Raw genomic sequence first — 24,938 nt, 5'->3', positions numbered from 1 at the left:
GAAGGATGGATAGATGGATGGATGGAAGGATAGAATATTAAAATTGGATTCTACTACACTGGCTATTTTTAATTTAAAATACTAACTTTAATTTCATTTTAATTTAACCAGAAAAAAACTGAAATGTGAAAAAAAAATGCTACTCTTTAAATAAATGTTTGTTTACCAAAAGAGAGATTATTTTCCAAAAGAGCCTTCTAAGGTTAATAAAAGAGGGCCAGGCACAGTGGGTCATGCCTGTTCACACCTGTAATCCCAGCACTTTGGGAGGCCAAGGAGGGTGGATCACCTGAAGTCCGGAGTTCAAGACCAGCCTGACCAACATGGTGAAACCCCGTCTCTGCTAAAAATACAAAAATTAGTCAGGCATGGTGGCGCGCGCCTGTAATCCCAGCTACTCAGGAGGCTGAGGCAAGAGAGTCACTTGAACCTGGGAGGCAGAGGTTGCAGTGAGCTGAGATTGTGCCACTGTACTCCAGCCTGGATGACAGAGTGAGACTCCATCTCAAACTAATAATAATAATAATAATAGGCCGGGCGCGGTGGCTCAAGCCTGTAATCCCAGCACTTTGGGAGGCCGAGACGTGCGGATCACGAGGTCAGGAGATCGAGACCATCCTGGCTTACCCGGTGAAACCCCGTCTCTACTAAAAAATACAAAACACTAGCCGGGCGAGGTGGCGGGCGCCTGTAGTCCCAGTTACTTGGGAGGCTGAGGCAGGAGAATGGCGTAAACCCGGGAGGCGGAGCTTGCAGTGAGCTGAGATCCGGTCACTGCACTCCAGCCCGGGCAACAGAGTGACACTCCGTCTCAAAAACAAAACAAAACAAAAAAATATAATAATAATAATAATAATAATAAAAGAAGTCAGGAAAAACATTAGGAGGCTTGAGTCAGTAAGTTTTACTTTAACTAGGTTTCCATTGTGAACAGTGTCAGCCAACTCTGGTTATGAAAGATGAGAATATTAGCCCTCTCTCCCTTCCTTAACCTCTACTTCACCAGCTTCCAACTTTTTGTTAGTTATATTATTATTACCACATAATCCAAGTCTATAACATAAACTTGTTCAGGAATCAGAATTCCTACTGTTTACCATTTGTAAACAGATTCAGTTTTTACCACCTGTTGTTTCCCCATAGCTTCTCCGTTCCTGGAGTCTTTATTTTAATCAGTCCCTTATTTAGCTGCATTTCATCAGGAAGTAGGTCCCTCTACCAATGCTCCACCAAAAAAATAAAAGTGCTCACAGGGCCCGCGTACCCTGCCTTCCCTCAGGGAAATGCCTGCGTTGGACTGGGGCTGGCCCTGCTGGCTGCCCTCCTTTGCTTCTCTCCCTCAGCGCTGCAGGCCGTGTGCCATTGCCTCTGGCTCTGGGTGATGCTGTGGAGAATGAACCCAGCTGATTTTGTTTTTTTCCCTCTTGTTAAGGGTCTTGTCTGCCGGGTAGGTGAAGAATTCCTTAAAGTTCAAAAGCTTCATAAGAGAATGCCTCAGAGTAGAGGGTTCTGTACCAGATTCCCCAGACCATGGTGTCGTCATCTTTCTTCATGGCAGAAAAACTCCTTTTGTTCGTATCTTTGACCACTTCTGTGCCATTTCGTGGCTTCTCTCTTCCAGGGATTCCAGGAATCCGTGTTGGATGCTCTCCGCCCGTCATATCCATTCACTTCTTGCTAACAGCGGCAATCTCCACCTTGTTCATCAGCTGTCACTGCGATTGTCTGTTTCTACTTAGGTATTCATTCAGCACTCTCTTATTTCAGTCCTGGATTTGTTCCCCCTAGGTCTTCAATCTCCTTTTTCATCTCATTTTTCAAGTTTTGTTTTAGCATCTCATTTTTCAGGTTTTGTTTTACTTGTGTTTTTAATAAGTTGTTCCACTGCTCTAAGCACTTGCGGGGATTTCCTCTGCTCCTGGGGCTGCGTTCTTGGTTGGGCCATTGGGCACTGCTCACCTGTTCTTTCCTTCTTTTGTAAGAGGATGTTGGCTGTATTGCCATACTATTTCTTTTCTTCTGGCTCCCATTTGAGCGGCTCTGTCTGGATGTTCCACGGCTCTCATATGAGGGTGGGGGAGATGTCTGGCCCTCCTCCCATGTGTGTGAGAGGGGAACCCCTTACTGCTAGCTGGGAGGTCCAGGGGTTTCAGTTTTTCTCCTTTTCTGTAGCCTGGGGGAGTAGGAGGCTCAGGCTCTGTGGAGGCAGTAAGCAAGCAGTCTGTTTCACATATGTGGGTTCTGGCAAAAGGCCTATGTTGGAGTGTCCTTCACCTCTTTGGGGAGCTGTATCCCATTCCTAGACATACCCTCAGGTTTCCCATCACGCCCCATGGAGGCTTCATTTCCATCAGAGGAGCTGCCGTGCTCGCGACCTATTTCATCAGCATCTGGTGCCATTCAGCAGAGGGAATGATAAGGACCCCCACTCAGACCCAGTGAGACCCCTCATTGGGCTTGACAGGAGCCATGCCATGATGCAACTCTTAGTCCAGTTTCAGAATCCTCTTTTTCTTTCCTTGACTGTAATTCTTTGAAGTTCATGGCTTTAAATTACTCCCCTGCCCTTGTTTAGTTGCACCTGGTGAGTTCTTTTACTCATAAGCTTTTATAATTTTTTGTTGGTTTTGGAAGGAGAGGGAGAGTCTGGTATCTAGTCTCACTCTGTCATTTTCACCCAGAAGTTCTTAATCAGTGCTTTAAAAAGATATATTGGAGGGCCAGTCCTCATAGCATGTCCATTGCCTTGTCCCTCTCTAAGGGCATCTGATGACAGGGAGTGCAGTGTAATGATTAAACACTCCAGTTCAGAGGCCATGTGTGGTGGCTCATGCCTGTAAATCCCAACACTTTGGGAGGCTGAAGCAGACTGGTCACTTGAGCTCAGGAGTTCGAGACCAGCCTGGCCAACATGGCGAAACCCCGTCTTTACTAAAAATACAAAAATTAGCCAGGCATGGTGGCACACACCTGTAATCCCACCTACTCGGGAGGCTGAGGCACGAGTATCACTTGAACCTGGGAGGCAGAAGCTGCAGTGAGCTGAGATCTTGCCACTGCAGTCTAGCCTGGGTGACAGAGCGAGACTCTGTCTCAAAAAAGGGGAGGCTGAGGCGGGCAGATCATAAGGTCAAGAGATCGAGACCATCCTTGCCAACATGGTGAAACCCTGTCTCTACTAAAAATAGAAAAATTACCTGGGGGTGGGGACGCATGCCTGTATTCCCAGCCAGCTACTTGGGAGGCTGAGGCGGGAGAATCACTTGAACCCAGGAGACGGAGGGTGCAGTGAGCCTAGATTGCGCCACTGCATTCCAGCCTGGCGACAGAGCAAGACTTCATCTAAAAAAAAAAAAAGAAAGAAAAAGAAAAAAAGAAGAAAAAACTAACTCTGGTTCAGAGTCAGACAGTCCTGGGTTTGATCCCCTTCTCTGCCACTTGCTAATCCTATGAATTTGGGGAAACTGCTTAACCTCACCACTCCTCAGTTTCCTCATCTAGAAAATGTACTGGTTCAGAGTGAACACATCTGTGCTCAGTAGACAGTAGGACATACTCAAGTCCTTTTCACTTTGTCTTTCTTAACCATTGTTTCTTGGCTGTGGAAACCCCCTGGAGACCTCAGAGGGAAGTGACTGTGATCTGGAGCAGATCTCTCAGTATTCCTGGCTTCTGTGACCATAGTAGCTTTTCCCAGCCCCAAATAGGTTCCCGTGTGGTAAACCAGAGCCCATCTGATCTTATGAAAATCTTTGTTTTCAGACTGTCGCTCAGAATCGAACCAGGAAGCAGCTCTCCAAGACTAGTCTCTTCCAAGGAAGATCTTGCAGGTATTGTAGCTACCTCGAGTGGGAGCAAACCCGCTTCATAGCCTAATTGTGGCTGCCAGAGTTGGCCTTGACTGGGGAGCCCAAGGGCAAGTGAAGTTTGCAGCTTAGCAGACTCAGCTCTCCCTGTTCACAGCCCTCCTGCACCAGTCTGCCCAGGCTCCTGATCATGCAGGACTTGTGTGCTTCCCCCCTGTGCCGGGGCTCCCTGGAAGATCCTGAGTGTTAGAGCCTGGGCCTGAACAACCCCAAGAGAGGCAGGATCAGAGCCCCAAGTTGGGAGTGCACACAAGGTAGAGAAAGCCCCACCATCTTCTCCAGGCTCTCTGGACCCTTAGCAGGGCTGCTGCCCAGGCTTGGAGGGGTGTGCCCTGGAGGGGTGTGGAGGATGCCCAGGATATTTGGTGTCACCAGGTGCAGGTGGCTCATCAGACTTGTGAAACACACACACATACACTGTCCCCTAGTGATTTGAGCCCAGGCTTTGCAGTCAAGCCCGAGCTCCGCTGTTTCCTGGCTTTGTCGCTTTACCTGTAATGTTCAGTGGCCTCATCCACAGAATGAACATAGTATGAGGACTTACCTTCTCGGGTTGTTGTAATGCCTGAGTAAGCTCATGCCTGCCTGTAAAGTGCTCTGCTCACACTAACATTGTGAAAGTGCGCTCAGTGTTGACTGCTTCATCGTTATTATTTAATGGTTACCTTTTACTCATATTCCAACTGGCTCTCAGTGACAGGAGCTGATCTCCACGGCTGTCCAGGGAGAGGTCGGCGGGGTGGGGGGTCGAGGGGAACCCAACAGCACTTCCTCCCGCTGGTTTGTGCTCTAGGTCATAGCACCCTGGGTTCTAGGCCACTGCAGTCTTGGACAAGTGACTTACCCCTTTGGGCCTCTTTTTTTTTAAAAAAAAAACCTATAAAATGGGATGATGAAACCCTCCTCCGAGGAACGCTGGAATGTCAAAAACAAAATACTATTTCGAAGGCACTCAGCTCAGAGTCTGATGTGCCGTGTTTGTAAGGGGGTGGCTGTTGCAAGCTGCTACCTGGTGCCACACCTCCCCTAGCCCGTTGACCTGCTCAAGCCACTCTCCTCACTCTCCCGTGTCAGGCCAACCTCTGTAACAGCTCCTGGTGGACACAGGACCACAGAGCCCATAGGGCCAGTGTGGCAGCCTCTCATGAGCCCCACCCAGTAAGGCTCTGCCCCGATTCCTGGGGGGACTCCGGGCTGCTTGCCTTTTCCAGCTTCTCCTGGCTGCACTGTACAAGCCGGACCCTGCCTCCAGCACCCCTCGGGTCTGGTATCTTAGAGAGACATGCTGGTTGATTCTCGAGGCCTCTGGAAATGCTGTTTTCTATACCTCAAGACAGTCCTGGCGGAAACTTGATGTTCACAGGGTTTCCATAAGCCCAGTATTAAAATATCTCTTGCAGTCTTCCAAATCCATTGCCTTCCATATGTGGCAGGTGCCCCCAGCAAGGGTGGCCAGAAGGAAGGCTCCTAGTGCTGGTCTTGTCTCTACTTTGTCATCTCTGACATTCTAGAACACCTTTCCCCTCGGTCAGCATTCCTCCTTTTAGATGCTCAGTCACCTACACCTGACCTGTGGGGGAGGGGGAGGGAGCAGGGCAGGGTTCCTATCAGAAGACTGTAGGAGACAGCAGTTGTTTAGAGCTACAGAAGGAATGCTAGCAAAGACTAGCCTATTGCTTTGGGAGATAGTGCCAGAATTCTGGAGCAAAATGGAAGTGGTGGTCTGTCCTTCTGAGTCCCCTCCAAATTAGTGTGAATAAGAGGCCTGTCTGGCCTTTGCAGCCTCTTCAGTTCAATAGCCTTAACAGGATGAGCCACATCCCTGGACTTCTCTAAATGCCAAGAAGTCTCCATGCCACACTTGTTGCTCTTCAGACAGCTCTGGAATACTCGCCTCCCAGTGCCCCTTCTTCCTGCCTGATTCCCTGCTGGAGCCACTGAGCAGGGAGAGGTGGGAGGGCCCAGGGTCAGGCCCAGGGTGGTGTTCACCTTGGCGTGAGCCACCTCTGCCTCTCCCTAGTGGCTCTGGCCATCCACAGGCCACATCCTAGCCTCACCTCTGCCTGAGAGGAGCAAGGCCTCTGTGAAGTTCTCCTCCCCAGGCCCCTCGCTCGAGCCTTAGACATTCTTCCCCTCGTTTTCGTGGTCTGCTGCTGCTCATCCTGTTGGGCTCAGGGCGGCCTTTATTTCAGCTCTCGACTTCTTTATGGCGCTCACCACAACTTGTCATTATTCTCTGTCTGGTCACTGGGCCTGACTCATTCCTCATTAAATCTTCACACCTGGCATCATGCCTGCCTTTTGTAGATGCTCAATTTTCGTAGGGTTTTTGGAGGAGAAGGATGGATGGGTGAGTGGGTGGGTGGATAGATGGGTGGATGAAGAGCCAGGCTGCAGCTCTGGGTGGGCCTCTGGTGTACACTGGTCCAAGTATGGAGGGGGTCCTGGTGCTGCAGCCTCATGACTGAGGCTCAGAGGGCCCCCCTCCTCCCTGGTGCCTCCAGCCTCACCTCCAGCCCAAGCCCTCATCTGCCAGTCTGGCTCTCCCTAGCACCAGCCATTCAACACGCCTGCAGGCTGCTTCCTGCCAGGGCAATGGCAACAGAGGCTTCCTCTTCCCCTCCAGGCATCTATCTGACCCAGCTGGTCCCTTCATTTCACCACCATCAGCCCCACTATCTCCTCCCTGAGGAAGAGCCCAGGGCCCTGCCTCCTCCTCAGCCTCAGCCCCAGCCCCCAGCCCAGGTTTGCACTGAGCAACACTGGCTCCCCCTGCTAAGGTTAGGGAGAAGACCAGGAGGTTGCAGACCTGGAGCTGGTCTTAGACAACTAAAAGTGCTAATTGGGGGCCTCAAGAATGGGGTCACTCACTTGGCCCTGAGGCAGGAAAGGAGGCACTGCATTTCCTGGCCTCTTTTGACCCCTGACTGTCCTGGAAGTCAGCTGGGGAGCCAGGAGCCAGGCCTGGCCCAGCCTCCTCAGGTACAGCCTCCTTTCCCACGATCCACCCACACCTCTACTTGGCTCTGTTGTTTATTAGCCATGTGAGAGCAGAAACCAGCAAGCCAGCCAACCTCCAGCATCAGAGCCCTGGCAGGGGACAGAATGGACCCCAGATGGTTCACATGAAGAGACTTTAATGAACAGAACCAGTAAAGCATGGCGAGGCACCCACGGGCCAGCCCAGGGTCCTGGGGAGGTTGGAGTTCTAGGTTGAAGGGCATGGGGAAGAAGTGTTACCAACCCCAGGAATGGCTGAGTTCTGGAGGGTGGTTGGCTGTGCAGGGTCTGTGGGCAGGGAGGGGGAAGCAGGAGGGAGCAGAGAGAAATCCCTGGCCTCTCTCTCCTCCAGCCCTCAGTCTGCTGCCAGAGCCTTTCCTTGGCCAAATCCAGTAGAAAGCTAGGGGCAAAGGGTCCAGGAAATGCATCTCAGGGGGCAGCCTCCCCCGACCAGAAGTGGCAAGTGGGCGGGGCAAAAAATGCAACCAAATTGTGCAAACAGACTACTCAGCATACTGCCAAGCCTCAGTGTCTCCATCTGTAAAGTGGACATAAAGTCTCCCTCCTTCACAGGGTTGTGTTGTTAGCACAGTGCCCGGCACAGAACACACGTGGTAGGTGGAACTTGATCGTGGTGATGTGATTGTCATAATTGTCAATGTTGTGATTCTGCCTGATTCTGTGATTCATCACTGAATCAGCCTGCAGCTTTTATCTAAACATCCCTGCCCCGGGGAAGCCTTCTCCCCACTATCACCCCCACCCCGATCAGGTCAGGCCCTGTAACAACCAGGCCCTGGCAAACTGGGGGACAAATCCGCCCTCTGTTTTCATATGGGCACAGCCACCCCTCTTGGGTTGACATATTGCCTGTGGCTGTTTTCATGCAGCAGTGGCAGAGTTGAGTGGTTGGGACAAAGACCCTGTGGCCTGCAGAGCCTGAACTATTTACTATCTGGTTTTTACAGGCACATGCTAGCCCCAGCTCCTTCCCGCAACTGGCCCTCATGCCCCTCCGTGGCGCTTCCCTCTGCAGTGATGGCACAGTTAGCTGTGTGCTTATTTGCCTATGTCTGTCTGCCCTGCCAGACTGAAAGCCCCCTGAGGAAGGGCCCAGTCTAGAATTCCTAGAGCCCAGGACAGAAATCCCTCCATCAGCCACAACTCTTCAAGCTCCTCACAGGGTCCTGTAGGCACCTGGTCCTCGGAGGCAGCTCCAGAGTGGGCTGGCTGCTGACTCGGCACAGCCTTGGGAGAAGTGCTGATGCCGGCAGTTTTCCACAGCAGAGCAAGCCCCACCTTATAGGAGTGTTTTCGACCAATTTTCCAAATCCCTGGCTTCAGCCCTGGAAGCAGGATGTGAAGGTTTTCATTGATCACCAGAGGATCGAGGAGTGCCTGGAAGGCTTCAGACACACTCGGGGGTCCCAGCTACCCACTAGCAGCCTCGTAAGACGGAGAGCGGGTGCTGCTGCAGCTGTGGGGCAGCCTGGGGTCCTGGGGAGGTGGAGCCAGAGGGGCAGCTCCAGGGAGGCCTTTCTGGACCTGGCAGCCAGACTGAGCTGCGTGGCAGGAGCCCGACCAGACTCAGGGACAGGAATGTGCCTCTTGCAGTCCCAGGAATGGGAGGAACGCAGGCTTCCCCGGCTCCTCAGGAGGGGGTTTAGGCTTCAGCTCGGTGCCCTTTCCAGTAGGCACATCCCCCCACACCTGTCAAGGAGAGGCCCTAAGACATGCTCATTCGTTCGTTCACCCAAGACTTCCGGGCCAAGGGCTTGCTGTGAGCCAGGTGCCCAGTGAGAGAAGGCAAGAACCTGCCCCCCAAAGTTCACGTTTTAGTGGGGGAAACAGGCAGCAAAACTGCCAGGGGCAAGGATGGACACACTGAAAGGAGGCAGTAAGGGCGAGACCAATGTGACGGACGGTCTCTCTGGCCCTCTTCTAGGCAGCGCCCGCACCTCTACCCCTCTACCCAGCCCACCTGCCCTGGCATTGACAGCAGCCCAGGTCTCGCCCTCTGAGGCCTTGATTCACGTCCGAAATGGTCTGTGGGCTGAGGCTGCCCTTTGTCTCTGGGATGGTCCCTGCCCCCCACAGAGAGCTGGCCCCCACTTTCCACCGCTGCAGAATGACTGTGTGGGCAGATCCATACCAACAAATAGGCTGTGAGAAAGGAAATGGAGAAACCTTCTCAGTTTCTGTGTCTGTGGAGAAAAAAAGGCCAAGAATGCCACGTTTTCCATTTTCCCTCCACATGTAATGTTTAGTTTCTATAAATGAACTAATATTTTCCTGGAGAGAAAAAAATCATAAAGAACGCTGACCCCCAGAGAGGGCAAGTAATGTTTGTGTGTACTTTGGAACTGGTGAAGACATTTCCAGATTTTGTTAGTCCCGCCTCCACGTGGCTTTACCAACTGACAGGTTTTCTCGGGAGATTCCTGGGCAGCACCGCGAGTCCAGGAAAATCTTCGGCTTTGGCCTCTGGTTTCTGTGCTCGCACTGTGAGGACTGCTCTCTGACACACCTGTGTGTCTCCCTGTTGTATTGCCTGGTGGTAGAAACCACCTCTGGAGTCAGGCAGAGCTCAGTTCAGAGCCTGGCTCCAGCAGTTCTTAGCTGTAGGCCCTTGGGCCGTTGGTTTGATCCCCCTAAGTCTGTTTTCCTATTGGAGAAATAGGAATAGGAATCTTCACACAGACATACTTCACAGGGTCTCTGGGGAAGTCCCCTTAGTCCAGCGCCTGGCATACACTCACCTCTTGAGAGTGTTAGCTCGTGGCCTCCCATGCAGGCTCTGGTGCCGTCCAGACATCGGGGAGTTGGTAGGGGGACAGAGGGAGCTCCCGCTGGGGCAGTCACCAGCATACCAGTACTGCTGTCACTCACGAGCCACCCCAGAACCTAAGGGCATGAAACAACCATTTTATTACATGCATAGACTGTGTGGGTCAGGAAGCTGAACAGGGCTGGGGCTGGAGCTGGAGTCACCTGCAGCCATCTTCACTCACATGCTCAGTGCTTGCTGCCAGATGGGGCTGGGGCTACAAGTGGGGGGCGTGGAACACCTACCTGTGGCCTCCCACTGTGGCCTGGGCCTCCTCACAGCGTGGCAGCTTCAGTATCAGCAGCCTCCTGCAGGGCAGCTGGCTTTCACCCAGAGCAAATGGCCAAGGAGAGCAGGGTAGAACCTGTATCACTGAGCCCTTATGAGCCAGCCTCAGAAGTCACGCAGCCTTACTGCTGCCACACTCTGCTGCTCAGGGCAGTCACGAAGGCCTGCAGCTCCAAGGAGAGGGACGTAGACCCTACCACTGAATGGGAGCAGCATCAAAGACTTTGTGGATAGGTTTTAAAGCCAGCACCTCAGCTGTTCCACGGGAGGGAAACAGAGACTCCAGGAGTTGCATAATACCAGTGATAGCAGCTGAGCTGCACTGAGCATGTACTCTCTGCTGGGCACCATCGTAAGTATTCTCATGTACTCACTCAGTGACCCTGACACAGACACTGCAAAGTGGGGCCAGTGTCATCCCCATTCTACAGGTGAAGATGCAGGGGCTCACCCAGCCTCATGCACTGAGGAAGTGGCAGAACCAGCTGCCAAGCCCAAGGCTCTGGACAGCCTCTGGGCTCTGTCCCTGCAGCTTCATGTATCCGTACAGTGCAAGTAAGCATTACATTGGCATGTCCTTGACTTTCCTGCAGTCACTTTTGAGACACACATTGTCCCCAGTTGGTCCTCAGAAGGCAACTGCCATGTAAGAATCAGAACTCAAAACCTGATCTGACATTAAATCTAATCTCCTTGTCTCAGCCTAGTTGGGGTGCTTCAGGCCTGGCTGCTTGTGGCAAGAGAGCAGGGGTGTTTGGCCCTTTTCCCTCCCTAGGCCTTTCTCCATCTCTTTGGCCTGCAGCAACTGGGGGAGAGGATACAGTGGTAATTGGAGCATAGGGGTGATATGGGCCACATCCAGGCAGGGAGTTGGCCAGAGGTGAGTTTGAGTCTCGCCTCTTCTGCTTGACCTTGACGTGACAGGCTGCTGAGATGGGAGACTCCAAGAACAAAGGAGATGTGAAATCCCAGAGTAATGGGCCACAACTGGCCTCCTATCCCTGGAGCTCCTCATGCAGGGCCCCTCCCGCCCATCCATTCTGAAAATATAAACGGGCAGAGAGAGTATGTTTCCCCTGCAAATCTTGTGTTTAGGGGCTAGGCGTGGTGGTTCACGCCTGTAATCCTGGAACTTTGGGAGGCTGAGGCAGGCAGATGGCTTGAGCCCAGAGTACAGTTTGAGACCGGCCTGAGCAATATGGCAAAACCTCATCTGTTAAAATTAAAAAAAAAAAAATTAGCCAGGCATGATGGCTTGTGCCTTAGCTTCCTGAGGCCCTCACTGGAAGCAGATGCTGGCAGCATAATTCCTTACAGCCTATAGAACCTTGAGCCAGTTAAACCTCTTTTCTTTCTTTTTTTTTTTTTTTTTTTTTAAAGACGGAGTCTCGCTCTGTCACCCAGGCTGGAGTGCAGTGACGTGATCTGGGCTCACTGCAACCTCCGCCTCTTGAGTTCGAGTGATTCTCCTGCCTTAGCCTCCCGAGTAGCTAGGATTACAGTTGCCTGCCACCATGCCCAGCTAATTTTTGTATTTTTAGTAGAGACGGGTTTCACTATGTTGGCTAGGCTGCTCTTGAACTCCTGACCTCAGGTGATCTGCCCACCTTGGCCTCCCAAAGTCCTGGGATTACAGGCATGAGTCACCACGCCCAGCCTAAACTTCTTTTCTTCATAAATTATCCAGCCTCGGGTATCCCTTTATAGTAATGCAAATGTACTAATTCATACCCGACTCCTAGTACCTATTTTCTGTGTTAGGCCATTCTTGCATCACCATGAAGAAATACCTGAGGCTGAGTAATTTATTTTAAAAAGAGGTTTCATCGGCTCACAGTTCTGCAAGCTTTACAAGCTTGGCACCAACATCTGCTTGGCTTCTGGTGAGGTCCTCAGGAAGCTTACAGAAAGTGAAGGATGAACAAGCATGTTACATGGTGAGAGCAGAAGCAAGAGAGCCAGGGGTGAGGAGAGGGGAGGTCCCAGATTTTTAAACAACCAGATCTCACGTGAACTGAGTGAGAACTCACTTATCACCAACGGGATGGTGCTAAACCATTCATGAGGGATCTGCCCCCCAATCCAGTCACCTCCCACCAGGCCTTGCCTCCAACACTGGAAATCACATTTCAACATGAGATTTGGAGGGGGCAAACCATTTCACAGGGCCTTCTAGCTGGCAGCTGATATCGCTGATGCTTCTTCTCCCAGGCACTTTCATGGGTATTTCAGAGATTCCACAAGTCCCTTGACCCAGGCAGATGCAAGTCTATTTGGGGGACCCCTGCAGCCCCTTCCATGCCTCCCACAAAGTCTGGTGCCCACTGCCAGCTTCCTGATGCTTGGGTCCCCTCCAGCCCTCAACTCTGCCAGCTTTCCTCACACGGGCCACCTCGGTCTACAGGAGGCCTCATTCTAACAGACCTGTGAGTACAGCAGACCTGCCTGTGGCCCCCACTGTCTTCTAGCACAGCCGTTGGGCCTCGTGAGGCCTGAGTAAGGCACAGCAGCTCCCTTGGGTCTCCTGACTGCTAGAGACATAGTTCAACCTCCCCAGGGGGTCTGTGGAGACTCCCCCCAACTATGTGTGAGTAGAAAAAGAGTCCCAGGGGCAAGCGGTAGGCCCTCTCTCCACATGCTCTTCTCTCCAGAAACATACTCTCTCTGCCTGTTTATATTTTCAGAATGGATGGGCGGGAGGGGCCCTCTGTGAGGAGCTCCAGGGATAGGAGGCCAGTTGTGGCCCATTACTCTGGGATTTCACATTTCCTTTGTTCTTGGAGTCTCCCATCTGTCACGTCAAGGTCAAGCAGAAGAGGTGAGACTCAAACCCACCTCTGGCCAGCTCCCTGCCTGGATGTGGCCCAGCTCCTCACGAGTACCAGCAGCTCCCCCAGCATCTGCTGCTCTGCGCCGCCCCAGCATCTGCTGCTCCGTGCTCCCCGTGGCCTAGGAATCTGCCCTAGGATGGGTGATTGGATGCCATTTGCAGAAAGAAATGATCAAGGTCAACCAGGTGCAGTGGCTCACACCTGTAATCCCAGCACTTTGGGAAGCTGAAGCAGGAGGATCGCTTGAGCCTAGGAGTTCAAGACCAGCCTGGGCAACATGGCAAAACTACATCTCTACGAAAGTATAGAAATTATCTGGGCATGGTGGTGCGTGCCTACAACCCCAGCTCCTCAGGGCTTAGGTGAGATCGCTTGATCCCAGGAGGTGGAGGCTGCAGGGAGCCGTGATCGCACCACTGCGCTCCAGCTTGGATGACAGAGTAAGACCCTGTCTCAAGAAAAAAAGAAAAAGGAAATGAACCGGGCCCTCTGAGTGATGTGTGAGACAGCTCTTGGCTGTCAGGGAGAACTCGTGAGAGCTGCATGTATGAGAAACAATGTGTGTGAATGTGAAAGTGACCAGCTCCCAGGCTCCACTGTGAAACCTGGCCAGAGAAGGGTTTCAACACAGACTTTCTGTGCAGAGCGGCCCGTGTCCTGGAGAGACACGGGGTCTGGCAGACCTGGAGAGGGCCTGAGTCCTTGGGAACCGGATTCTCAGCATGGGCAGGAGGGACACTGAGGACACTGAGCCCCCTTCACATTAGGCAAAAGTCACCCTGTGCACCAGAGGCTCAGAGTGGCACCTGCAAGAGCACCCAGTTGCACAGTTGTCAAGCCCCCTTCTCCAATGAGAAAACGTAGGCTCCGAAGGATGAGACCCGACTGTGAGATCCCAGCTCAGCGTGGGGCAGAGGCTGGACTGGAACCCAAGTCTTGTGACTCCAAGCTGAGTAGTTTCCCTTCTGCCACAGCTGCCTCCCATTAATTTCCGATGTGCGATACTTGGAAAGTGCCTCTGTGAGCGGCAGCAGGGCTGCCAGGCTGCTTAAATAGGGCAGTGCTGTCCCAGGCAGGCCACTTGGATGCTGCCGGAAATCCGTGGGAATGAGGCTTCCCGTCCCAAACGCATGTCTTCCTCATCTACCCAGTGGCCTCCAGACATCAATCCCAAAATGAACTTCTCATCATGTCCCCAAAACCTGACAGTACCAAGGATACCACTCCACTGACGGTCACCCCAAGTCCCCCTCCCTCCATACCCCCAGCCTGTGGTGTCAAGTCTTGGTGTCAAGCAACATCCAGTTGCTCTCCAACCAAAGCAAACTTTCTAGGGTACACATCTGAATGCATCAGTGCCCCTTCCTAAAAATCTCTACACCTTCCCCTCATTGAACTCCAGGCTTCTTCAAAGGCCCGGCTCTCTGTCACACCAAGTGTGTGCACATGCTCTTCTGTCTGCATCCATCACTGTTCTGCTGGAGCTCTTGCACCTGCCTGGACATCAGACCCTCCAGGGGTCCCCTCTGTGTTCTCACGTGCACCGTGCTCAGGGCTATCCTGTTCACTGACTGCTCACCCGGGCAAGTTCCTGAACTCTTCCCCCGTCCAGTTCTACATCCTAAAAGTAAGATAGCAACAGTACTTGTATGGCAGTGTTAACGTGAGGCTTAAATAAGATCAGGTGTGGCCGGGCGCGGTGGCTCAAGCCTGTAATCTCAGCACTTTGGGAGGCCGAGACGGGCGGATCACGAGGTCAGGAGATCAAGACCATCCTGGCTAACACGGTGAAACCCCGTCTCTACTAAAAAATACAAAAAACTAGCCGGGCGAGGTGGCAGGCGCCTGTAGTCCCAGCTACTCGGGAGGCTGAGGCAGGAGAATGGCGTAAACTCAGGCGGCGGAGCTTGCAGTGAGCTGAGATCCGGCCACTGCACTCCAGCTTGGGCGACAGAGCGAGACTCCGTCTCAAAAAAAAAAAAAAAAAAAAAAAAAAAGATCAGGTGTACAAAGCATTTATCACAGTTCCTGGCACTTTGTAGATGCTCAGTAAACATTAGCTACTGTCATTATTACCATCGTTATTGTTGTAGTTATATTATTGGTGTAGTTGTTGCCTTTACCGTATTTATTATTGTTACTATTCTCATGTAAAAGTAGATGTCTCTTCTGGTCTAATGACCTGGCTACTTCTCTCTCTCCCACACTTGACTAGAAACTCATCTTTCTAATCCAGTGTAGTATCTCCAGCTCCTGCCCCAGGGGCAGGCCCAAGGTCAGGGCTCAGGAAAAGTTGGTCACATGAAGGAGGGAGGGATGCTGTACGGCTTATTCCTCACAGGGAGGCCGTTAGTCAGGGTCACCATTCCTGTTTTGCAGATGTAGAATTCAGGTTCAGAGGTGTGAGGTGACTTGCCCAAGGTCACTTAGCCTGCAAGTGGCAGACACAGGTGGGGGCCCAGGCCTGTGTGCCTTCAGATCCTGAGTCTTTGCCGTCACTCTTCATCATCCTGTCCACTCCAAGGCCGTTGTTCAGAGGCTCCGGGCTCCTTTCTCTTCCAATCAATGAGTGGTCTGTTGGGCAGCCTGTTGCTTTCTTGAAAGAAATGTAATGAAAACCAGATTTTTTTTCAACATGATATCTTGTTCCCCACAGAGACTGTCAGTTCTCATATGTTCCAATAAAACTGCTAAAGAAACAGCCACTTAAAGAGCTTTAAAGATTATTCATGGAAAAATTATGCTGAGGAAAAACGGAGCAATCCTCTGAGATAGTCAAGCCACACGGTCAGTTTTTCCAGCTGTCCGTGCCATATCGGGGCTGGCAGCAGGAACTGTACTCTGCTCAGCCAGCCCAGAGCCCTGATGCATTATGACCACCCACACCCTTGCCCCTGCCCCGAGACATGGAGAAACAAACTTGCCAGCCACCCAGCTCACAAGCGGTCCCAGAAGACACGTGTCCCTGGTGCTGTCACGTGGTGGCCACCCCAGGCTTGGCAGGGCAAGCACATGAGGCCTTTCAGTAGCAGAGGGTGTCACTTACTGGCAGAGAGGCCCCCCATCCCTGGGGCCCAGTTGAATGGGAATTCTTCTGCTTCCGCGTCAGACCCAGGCTGTTGGTCAACAATGCAGAAGAGGGGAGGAGCTGAGACCCAGAGCAGGGGGAGCAGCATCAGCTTTGAAACGGCGCCCAGGGAAGCTGCAGGCTCTTCTGCTGGGCCCCCCACCCTTCCTCCAGTTGGGTCAAGGGGCATCTGAGGCCAGGCATGCCTCCCAGGGCCATCCATAGCCGAAAGAAGAGGGGGCAGATCCGGGCCTAGTCCTGCAGGGAGAGTCAAGAATTGAATGGAAGAGACCAAGGGCAAGTCCAGTGGGTTTGGGAGAGACTGAGCATGGGAATCGGAGCTAGAGGCAGGAAGCACATGGAGACAGATGGGAAAAGGAGTCAGGCAGGAGTGAACAGGAAGGGCCAAAAGAAGTTACCAGAAGAGACTTGGAGCTTCCAACTGTGGGACTGCAGAGTGCCTCTGAGCCCTCCTTTAAAATGGCGGTGATAAAAGTTGCTAACCTCATAGGAGTCAAAGAACAGGACTTTGAAGTGTTTACTCAAGTCTGGCACACAGTGCATAATAGATGCTAATTCCCGTCACCTTCCTTTCCTCAAGGGTAGTAACTGGGTCTTACCCACTACAGACTTCCTGGAGGAAGTGTCTCCTGTTTACTAGATCACTTCAGATATGGCCACCGTGTTCCTCCCTCCTCGTGTTCTGACCAGCACCTGACCTCTGAACAGTTAGCCTTCCTCCCCAGCCACCACAAGAGTGCCGCACACCTGGGATCAAGTCCTGCCTCCAGCGTGTTGTAGCTCTGTAAGCCCCACTTTCGCATCTGTAAAATGGGGCTACTAAGAGTTTCCACCTCAAGTGTTGTGGCACAGGTACAGAGCACGGCGCCGGGTGCATCTCATTAGGTTGTAATTGTCATCATGATTGTGACTACCACAACACCAGGTAGCCTTGGATTCCACTCCAAACCACAAGGGAGGAGCCATGCAATTTGACCTTCAGAAAACACTTTTCTGAGTCAGGGTGGGAGCCAGAGTGACTCAGGCAGTGAGACTGTAATCCCTCGCACACGGCTGCTGATAAACAAAGCAAGATCCACCCTCTACATGGATTCGTTTCTTGAGCAATATGTGCAAAACCAAAACAAAGCAGGATGGTTTTCATTCTTCCTTTTCCTCTCTGGGACAACTGCACGAGATGTTTCCTTCGGAACAGAGCCTGCCTGCATTGCAGCGCTTCTAGCAGAGCTTCTTCCCCGGGCTGCACAGCCGCATCACCTGGAGAGCTTTGGCTGACGGCAATGCCCAGACCCACCTGTGGCCCACAAAATCAGCCTCCAGGGGTGGGCCCAAGAAACTCCATTTCTAACACTCTCTCCAGATGGTTCTGATACATTCTTTGGTTAAGAATTAGAGCCTCTTTTTTTTTTTTTTTTTTTTTTGAGATGGAGTCTCACTCTGTGAGTGCAGTGGTACAATCTCGGCTCACTGCAACCTCCATCTCCCGGGCTCAGGTGATTCTCCTGCCTCAGCCTCCTGAGTAGTTGGGACTATAGGCGCGTGCCACCATGCCTGGCTAATTTTTTGTAATTTTTAGTAGAGACGGTTCTGCCATATTGACCAGACTGGTCTTGAACTCCTGACCTCATGATCCTCCCGAGCCTCAGAGAAGCTGATGACCACATGGAATCCCTTGCCAGGAAAATGCACACATACAAAAGCTTAGCTGCACTTTCAGTCCTTCCATACACCTCTCCTGGGTTTGTGAAGTCTCGGCCAAGAACCTTTACTTTAGAGTCACGCCTCTCCAGTTCCATTATTGTGGCTTGGTCTGTCAGATCCTGTTCTTGAGATGCCATCTGAAAAGCAGGAACTGGGGCCTCAGAGAGCCTCCCCTCTCTCCTGCCATCAAGCTAATTTATTTAGGCAACTGCGCCAAGAGTCAGTGTCGGGTGGTGGGGTCTCTTAAGATTCTTTGAACTGCAGCAATAAAGACAGACTCTGGCTGACTTCAACCAAAAGAGGAACCATTGGGCTGGGTGCAGTGGCTCATGCCTGCAATTCCAGCTGGGAGCCTGAGGTCGGTGGATCAAATGAGGCCAGGAGCTTGAGACTAGCCTGGCCAACATGGTCTCAAAACCTCGTCTCTACTAAAGAAACCTGTCTCTACTAAAAATACAAAAAAAAAAAAAAAAATTTAGTCAGGCATTGTGGCGTATGCCTGTAATCCCAGCTACTTGGGAGGTTAAGGCATGAGAGTCACTTGAATGCAGGAGGTGGAGGTTGCAGAGAGCCAAGATGGCACCACTGCACTCCAGCCTGGGTGACAGAGCAAGACTGTCTCCAAAAAAAAAAGAAAAAGGAACCATTGGCTCACAGAAACCAAGGAGGGCTGAACAGCCAGGCCAGGGATACACTGGGTGTCAGGAACAACTGAAACAGATCTCTCTTCCACCTTGCTTTGTGGCCTCACTCAGTGAGGTTACTTTCCTTTTCTGTCACCACAGATCAGATTCCCTCACCACAAGCAGGGAAACATGGCCATCCTTATTTCTCATTCATCAAACAGAGATTGTCCTCTAATGCTTTCTAGGCTCAAATCCAAAAGTCCTGGGGAGGGTGTCCACTCGTAGACCCATCAGCTGGGGCCACAGGCGAGGCCACCTTGGACTGGCATTGCCTCCCCTGTCTACATCAGTGGGAGGAGAATGTGCTTCCTGAGAAGGTGCCTGGCAGGTGGTCCCAGGTGTCTGCTCCATGCACTCACAAAGGCCTAGACTTGAACCTAACCCCATCGCCAGCCAGGTCCTGGACGCATGCTTGATGCCTACCCACTGAGCTTCTACTACTCTACTTGCAAGTTGAAGCTAATAATATAGACCTCAGAGGAGTGCTGTGTGGACTAAATGTGAAGGCACTACAGGGTCAAGGCAAACACAGATGACACACTCAAGTTGGGTGGTTGGAAGAGAGTTTCAGAATGGGGCTATTTACAAAGATGTGGGCAGAGTATGGGGACCCCAAAGGACAGCTCAGTACCCCAGGGTTAGAAACAGACTGCCACCTCTCAGGAGTGACCCCGCAGGGAGGGAGCCAGAGGAGGCAGTGCCCCAGCCTGCTCCCCATCAGCCTAAGCCAGTGAGGAGCCAGAGGGAGCCAGGGAGCCCACTGACCTAGCCCCATGTGCAGCCCGCTGGTCCATGGCACAGGGTGGAGAAGGGTGGAGGACAAATCTGAACGGGCAGATGGAGATTCCAGCACAGCACCTGGCACAGAGTAGGTGACCACTATTTTTAAAGTAGTCTCACTTTAAATAACGAAATAGTTAATGCATAGGGAATACCCATTGTCCCCACCATCCATATTTAGCAGCAGTTAACATTTTGCTAGGTTTACCACATATTTCTTTAAGTGATAATACTACAGATGGAGGGAAGGCCCCTTACCCCCATCCTGCCTCATTTCCCTTTCCTCCCTACAGGTAACTGCTGTGCTGATTTGCATTATTCTTGTGCAGGTTTTGCGTTTTACTGCATACTTATGTGTAAACATATATACTGTTGTTTTGTGTGTTTTAAAAATTTGACCTAAGTGGCATAATGCCATAAACATTATTTTACAACTTACTCTCTCTACTTAACATAAGTTTTGGGGTTTGTTTGTTTGTTTGTTTTTTGAGACAGGGTCTCACTCAGTTGCCCAGGCTGGAGTGCAGTGGCATGTTATCAGCTCACTTCAACCTCCACCTCCTGGGTTCAAGCAGTCCTCCCACCTCAGCCTCCTGAGTAGCTGGGACTGCAGGTGCACACCACCATACTGGGCTAGGTTTTGTATTTTTTTTTTAGAGATGGGATTTCACTATATTGCCCAAGCTGAAACTTAAGTTTTTACGATTTATCTATATTGATACCTGTAGATGCAGTTTCGTCTTCTCTTTGTAAAATTTGTTGATTAAATAAACCACAGCTCATGTATCTATTTCCCTACTGATGGGCATGTAGCTTGTTTCAGCTTTTTTGCAATGACACACAATGCCACCTTGAGCATCCTCGTATATGTGGCTCCCCGTGTATATATGCAAGAGTTTCTCTAGAGTAAAAACCTAAATTAGAATCACCAGGTATAAAAGGCGGGGAATCTTCCTTTATTCAGCATTGCTCATTGCTTTCCAAATATTTTACCTGCGTGTAAGCCCCAAGCTAGAGTTCCTGTTCCTCCACCTCTGCCAATGCAATACATTGTCAAGCTAAATTTTTTATTGTTTTTTACCATCTGTTGGAATAAATAGATATCTCCTTTTGCTCTCATTTGCATTTCCATTATTACCAATGGGGTTAAGCGTCTTTCCTTATTGTTACTGGCCATTTGGAGATTCTGTTCCTTGGATTTGCCTTTCATATCTTTTGCTTGTTCTCTCTGTGTGGTTTGCCCTTTCTTAAAGATATTTGAAGTTCTCTGTATATCTGAAAGCTAATCCTGTGTTGGTTTAGGGGTGACACATACCTTCTCCCACACTATGACTCACCTTTTAACACTGATTTTGATATCATTTTTGGTTGGTTGTTTTGGTACAGACATTTAAATGTTGTCAAATTTATTCACCTTTTCCTTTAGGATTTGTGTTTTTTCTTTCTTCCCTTTCTGCAAGATTATAATGATTGTCTCCTATTTTTTTCCCCATAGTTTTGCGTTTCACATTTGTCACATTAATCCACTTGCTTAACATAAGGCAGGACTCTAATTTTGTCTTTTTCCGCATGAAACCCAGTGGTTTTGCCCCCATCCTGTAAAGTTCCTCCTTTCCCCACTGACTGGTAATGCCACCACCATCAGGAAGCAGGTCGGGCTCTCAGTTTGTAGTCACTGAACTGTGTCTGCATCCATGCCTAGTTACCACACTGTTTAAATACTACTGCTTTAGGTTTTGTTCTGCCATCCAGTAGGGCAAGTCTTGCACTGTTTTTCTTCAGAATAGTCTTGGCTACTTTATTCCTTTTCTTTTGCATGAGGATTTTTTTTTTTTTCTTTGAGATGGAGTCTCACTCTGTTGCCCAGGCTGGAGTGCAGTGGTGTGATATGGGCTCACTGCAATCTCTGCCTCCCGGGTTCACGCCATTCTCCTACCTCAGCCTCCCAAGTAGCTGGGACTACAGGCGCCCACCACCATGCCCGGCTAATTTTTTTATTTCTAGTAGAGACAGAGTTTCACCATGTTAGCCAGGATGGTCTTGATCTCCTGACCTCGTGATCTGCCCATCTTGGCCTCCCAAAGTGTTGGGATTACAGGCATGAGCCACTGTGCCTGGCCTCCATCGGGATTTTAAGATTGGCTTAAATGGCCAGGTCAGGAAGAACTTTGAACACCATGTCATGGATGGTTTCAAGCAAGGCGGTGACATGATCAGCTTCACGTTTTTCAAATACTTGTGAAGCTGTGCTTGGGTTAGATTTTAGAAGATCAGACTGGAGGCAGGAAGACAATAAAATATGGAGGCCCAGACCAGTCAGTGACAAGAGAAGTGGGCAGGGAGGGGCTGTGCAGAGTCTGGAGGCCCTGGTGCCTGTCCAGCAAGTCTGGAGGCCCTGGTGCCTGTGCAGGAAGGGAGGAGAGAAGAGGCACGTTGCCGTGTGGGAGGAGCCGAGGGCGGGCTCCCATCCCAGGCCAGGCGACTGGGTAACGCACAATGCCTCCAGCTGAGGCTGGAAACAGAAAAAGGAGTTGCAGGCTCAGCCTCAGCTGTTCTGCACTTGGTGCATCTTAAGAAAGGGCAGATGGAGGGATAGTGCCAAGAGGTGGATATATGGGTCTCAGGCTCAGAAAAGAGGACTGGGCCAGGCCTGGTGGCACCATCCTGTGGTCCCAGCTACTCAGGAGGCTGAGGTGAGAGGGTTGCTTGAGCCGGTGAGCCGGGGAGGTTGAGGCTGCGGTGAGCCATCATAATGTTACTGCACTTCAATCTGGGTGACAGGGCCAGACCCCCTCTCAAAAAAAAAAAAAAAAAAAGAAGAAGAAGAAAAGAGGACTGTAGTCAAGATTTAAGAGTCATCAGCTATCCAATCAAATAAAAAACAGGAGCTGAAGAGGGAAGCCTGTGTAGACAACTCCAGCATGAAGGGTGTTAGAGGAGGAGGAGGAGCTCATAGAGGAGGTGGTGACAGAGACTGAAGAGGCACAGGGAGAAGCAGGAGAGTGTGGCATAGCGCCTGCCAAGGAAGGAGGGCATGTTGAGGAGTGACCCCGAGCACCAGGTACCAAGGGCTCGAGGAGATGCTGACAAGCCTTCATTGGTTTGGCAAGAAGGAGGTCAGTGGACGTGTCATTAGGTACAGAAGTCAGAGCTGAGTGACTGGAGGAGCACAGAGCTCCATTTGCTGGGAAAAGACCCAGTGAAGGACCTTGGCTCACAGAAAATGAGAGACTAGAGCTTGCCTATAGGCTGGGGGAAGGAGTCAGAGAGAGAAGGGGAAAGTGAGGCAGTGAATTCTCAGAGGAGATGGGTAGGACCTGAGAGAAGAGTTGGGCCCCGGCCTGGCAGGAAGGCCAGTGTGAATGGAGGTGTGCGTGGCCACTGCAAGGGTGGCTGTGAGAGAGGTCCCACCTGACAACCAGTGTTGTCACTGAAGTAAAGAGTGGCAGCATTGGAAAGGTTTGGGGTCTTGGAGTTGCCTGGGGGCACTAAGGAAAGAAGTGACATTTTGGAATGTTATTGAGAATAAGAAAATCGGCTAAGGCCTAATAAAGGGATTGATGGGGGCAGATGAAGGAGAAGGTGCCTGTGCAGAGTGGGGTTGGGAAGGAGAAGGGACGGCAGAGGAGGCAATTCATGGGAAGTGAGCACTCAGCTGGCAGCAACCACCCCTGGTGCCTGGCCCAGATAGCCAGAGCTAGGCGAGCCTTTGGAGTCACCTCCCTTAAAGACCTCCCTTCGCAAGCCAGACAAACTAAAGAGTGCCACGGTGGCCAGGGTCACGTTCCTCCAGACATAGCTGAAGATGTGGCCAGCATGAAGGATTCGGCCTCAGTCTCTGTGTATTGAGTGCAGTGAGGTTTGCACCCCTAACTCCCTGGCTCTGGTGACCTGTTAGCCCCATGACTGGGTTGAGAAGGACATGGTAATAATTACCATAATAAATTAAGTATGAGGGCTAAAAACTATGAAAGTCTGCGAACATTACCTCATGGACTTCTTCTGACCACCTGCAAGGTGAGTTGAATCATTCCCACTTTTCAGATGAGGAAACTGAGACTCAAGGAATAAGTTCAGTAACCTATCCATGGTCCCAGGTAGCACATGAAAGACCTAAGATCTGAACCCTATGTCTAGCTGTGCTCTTGCCCCTTTGTTTTTAATGAGTACACAGAGACCAGAAAGTGGCTGTATAAGAGCTCAGGGGTAAGGGAATGGACTTGGCGTTAGAAGACACACTTTTTTTTTTTTTTTTTTTTTTTGAGATGGAGTCTTGCTTTTGCTGCCCAGGCTGGAGTGGAATCGTGTGGTCTCAGCTCACTGCAACCACCATCTCCTGGGTTCAAGCAATTCTCCTACCTCAGTCTCCTGAGTAGCTGGGGTTACAGGTGCCTGCCACCACACCCAGCTAATTTTTGTATTTTTAGTAGAGATGGGGTTTCAACATTTTAGTCAGGCTGGTCTTGAACTCCTGACTTTAGGTGATCCACCTACCTCTGCCTCCCAAAGTGCTGGGATTACAGGTGTGAGTCACTGCGCTTGGCCGAGCATTTGTTTTTAAAATGGAAATGCATTTTTTAAAAATTAGCATGGACCCAGTTATGGCATACAGAATAAAGTCTACAAAAGTGTGAAGAAACTCTTCTTGATATTCTTGACATTGGAAGAAGTCAAACCTCATGGAATGCTCTCAGTGTCTTTTCCTGCAAACCCCAGTGTCTTCCTGGTGATTCTCACGTTCTCGTCTCTCATGTCCACTTGGTAATCTGTCGTTTTAGTTTAGAAATGATTCAGGAACCTACTCAACCTCTCCTTGTAAACGCCACTTTTATGAAAACAGTCATTCTTCCTTGCCTGTAGCACCACAAAAGTTCTAACTGGGTTTCTTTTTTCATTTTCCCTACTTCATTCTGCACGTTTTGCAGAGGCTACTGTATTAGTATGTCTTGCGCTGCTATAAAGAAATACCTTTATATGGCCAGAGCCAGAGGAAGTTGGGGGCATGCTACACACTTTTAAATAAACAGATCTTGTGAGAACTCACTCACTATGCAGTACCAAAAGGGGATGGTGCTGAACCATGAGAAACTGTCCCCATGATCCAATCACCTCCCACCAGCCCCCACCTCCAACACTGGGGATTATAACTGACATGAGATTTGATGAGGACACAGATCCAAACCACATCAGTTACCTTTCAATAAGAAGATCTAGTTGTATTAAATGGGAAACTATGGAATTGCCAATATCCAACCTCTCTTGACCTACAAAAATTTGCAGTCTAACACAGGTCGCCATGACACTGCTACCTAGCTCTTGAGTCTGTGTTGACCTCTAGGTTTTTGGAGAAGAACTTGCTGTACTTTGTTTCCTAATTACTTCCACAGAATTAAATAAGTGGGGTGGTATCCAGAATCTCATGTCCCATCGATGTCATTTGCTGGGTAACCAACAGCGAAGATCAGATATTTATGTCTGTAATGCAATGTTCAGATCAAATAGTAAAACGTCTCCATGTACACATGTTACGCCTCCTTGCAATTATCAATTAAATTCTATTCTTTCTGAAGTCACTACACCATTTCTCCCAGTATAAAATTGTCTACAAAATCTCAGAGTTGGTTCTGCATTACTAATTTTGAGTTAAGTCACCTTAGACAAATCACCTACCTTTTTAAGCTTCACTTTTCTCATATAAAAATTGGGCATATTAATAATAGTTAACTTGGCCAGGCATGGTGGCTCACGCCTGTAATCCCAGCACTTTGGGAGGCCAAGGTGGGAGGATCACAAGGTCAGGAGATGGAGACCATCCTGGCTAACACGGTGAAACCCTGTCTCTACTAAAAACACACACAAAAAATTAGCCAG

The 24,938-nt window shown here is 50.5% G+C and overlaps 1 protein-coding gene across 6 annotated transcripts in view; it reads left to right on the top strand.

Moving 5' to 3' along the window:
* RALGPS1 (Ral GEF with PH domain and SH3 binding motif 1) overlaps positions 1–24,938 on the top strand; it is a 265,288-nt gene that overhangs the window by 210,512 nt on the left and 29,838 nt on the right. For 5 of the 6 annotated variants that reach the window (XM_011988521.1, XM_011988499.1, XM_011988490.1 and 2 more), the window contains exon 10: positions 3,763–3,830. In XM_011988521.1, coding sequence (XP_011843911.1) covers positions 3,763–3,830 — 68 coding nt within the window. Of the gene's footprint in view, positions 1–3,762; positions 3,831–6,906; positions 7,437–24,938 lie in introns of those variants that run through there. The other variant, XM_011988530.1, reaches the window with a different exon arrangement.

Source organism: Mandrillus leucophaeus, unplaced genomic scaffold (genome assembly GCF_000951045.1).
Source record: "Mandrillus leucophaeus isolate KB7577 unplaced genomic scaffold, Mleu.le_1.0 Scaffold109, whole genome shotgun sequence".
Taxonomy (NCBI): domain Eukaryota; kingdom Metazoa; phylum Chordata; class Mammalia; order Primates; family Cercopithecidae; genus Mandrillus; species Mandrillus leucophaeus.
The sequence above is the reverse complement of the archived record's forward strand: the minus strand, read 5'-3'. Positions and strand labels throughout refer to the sequence as shown.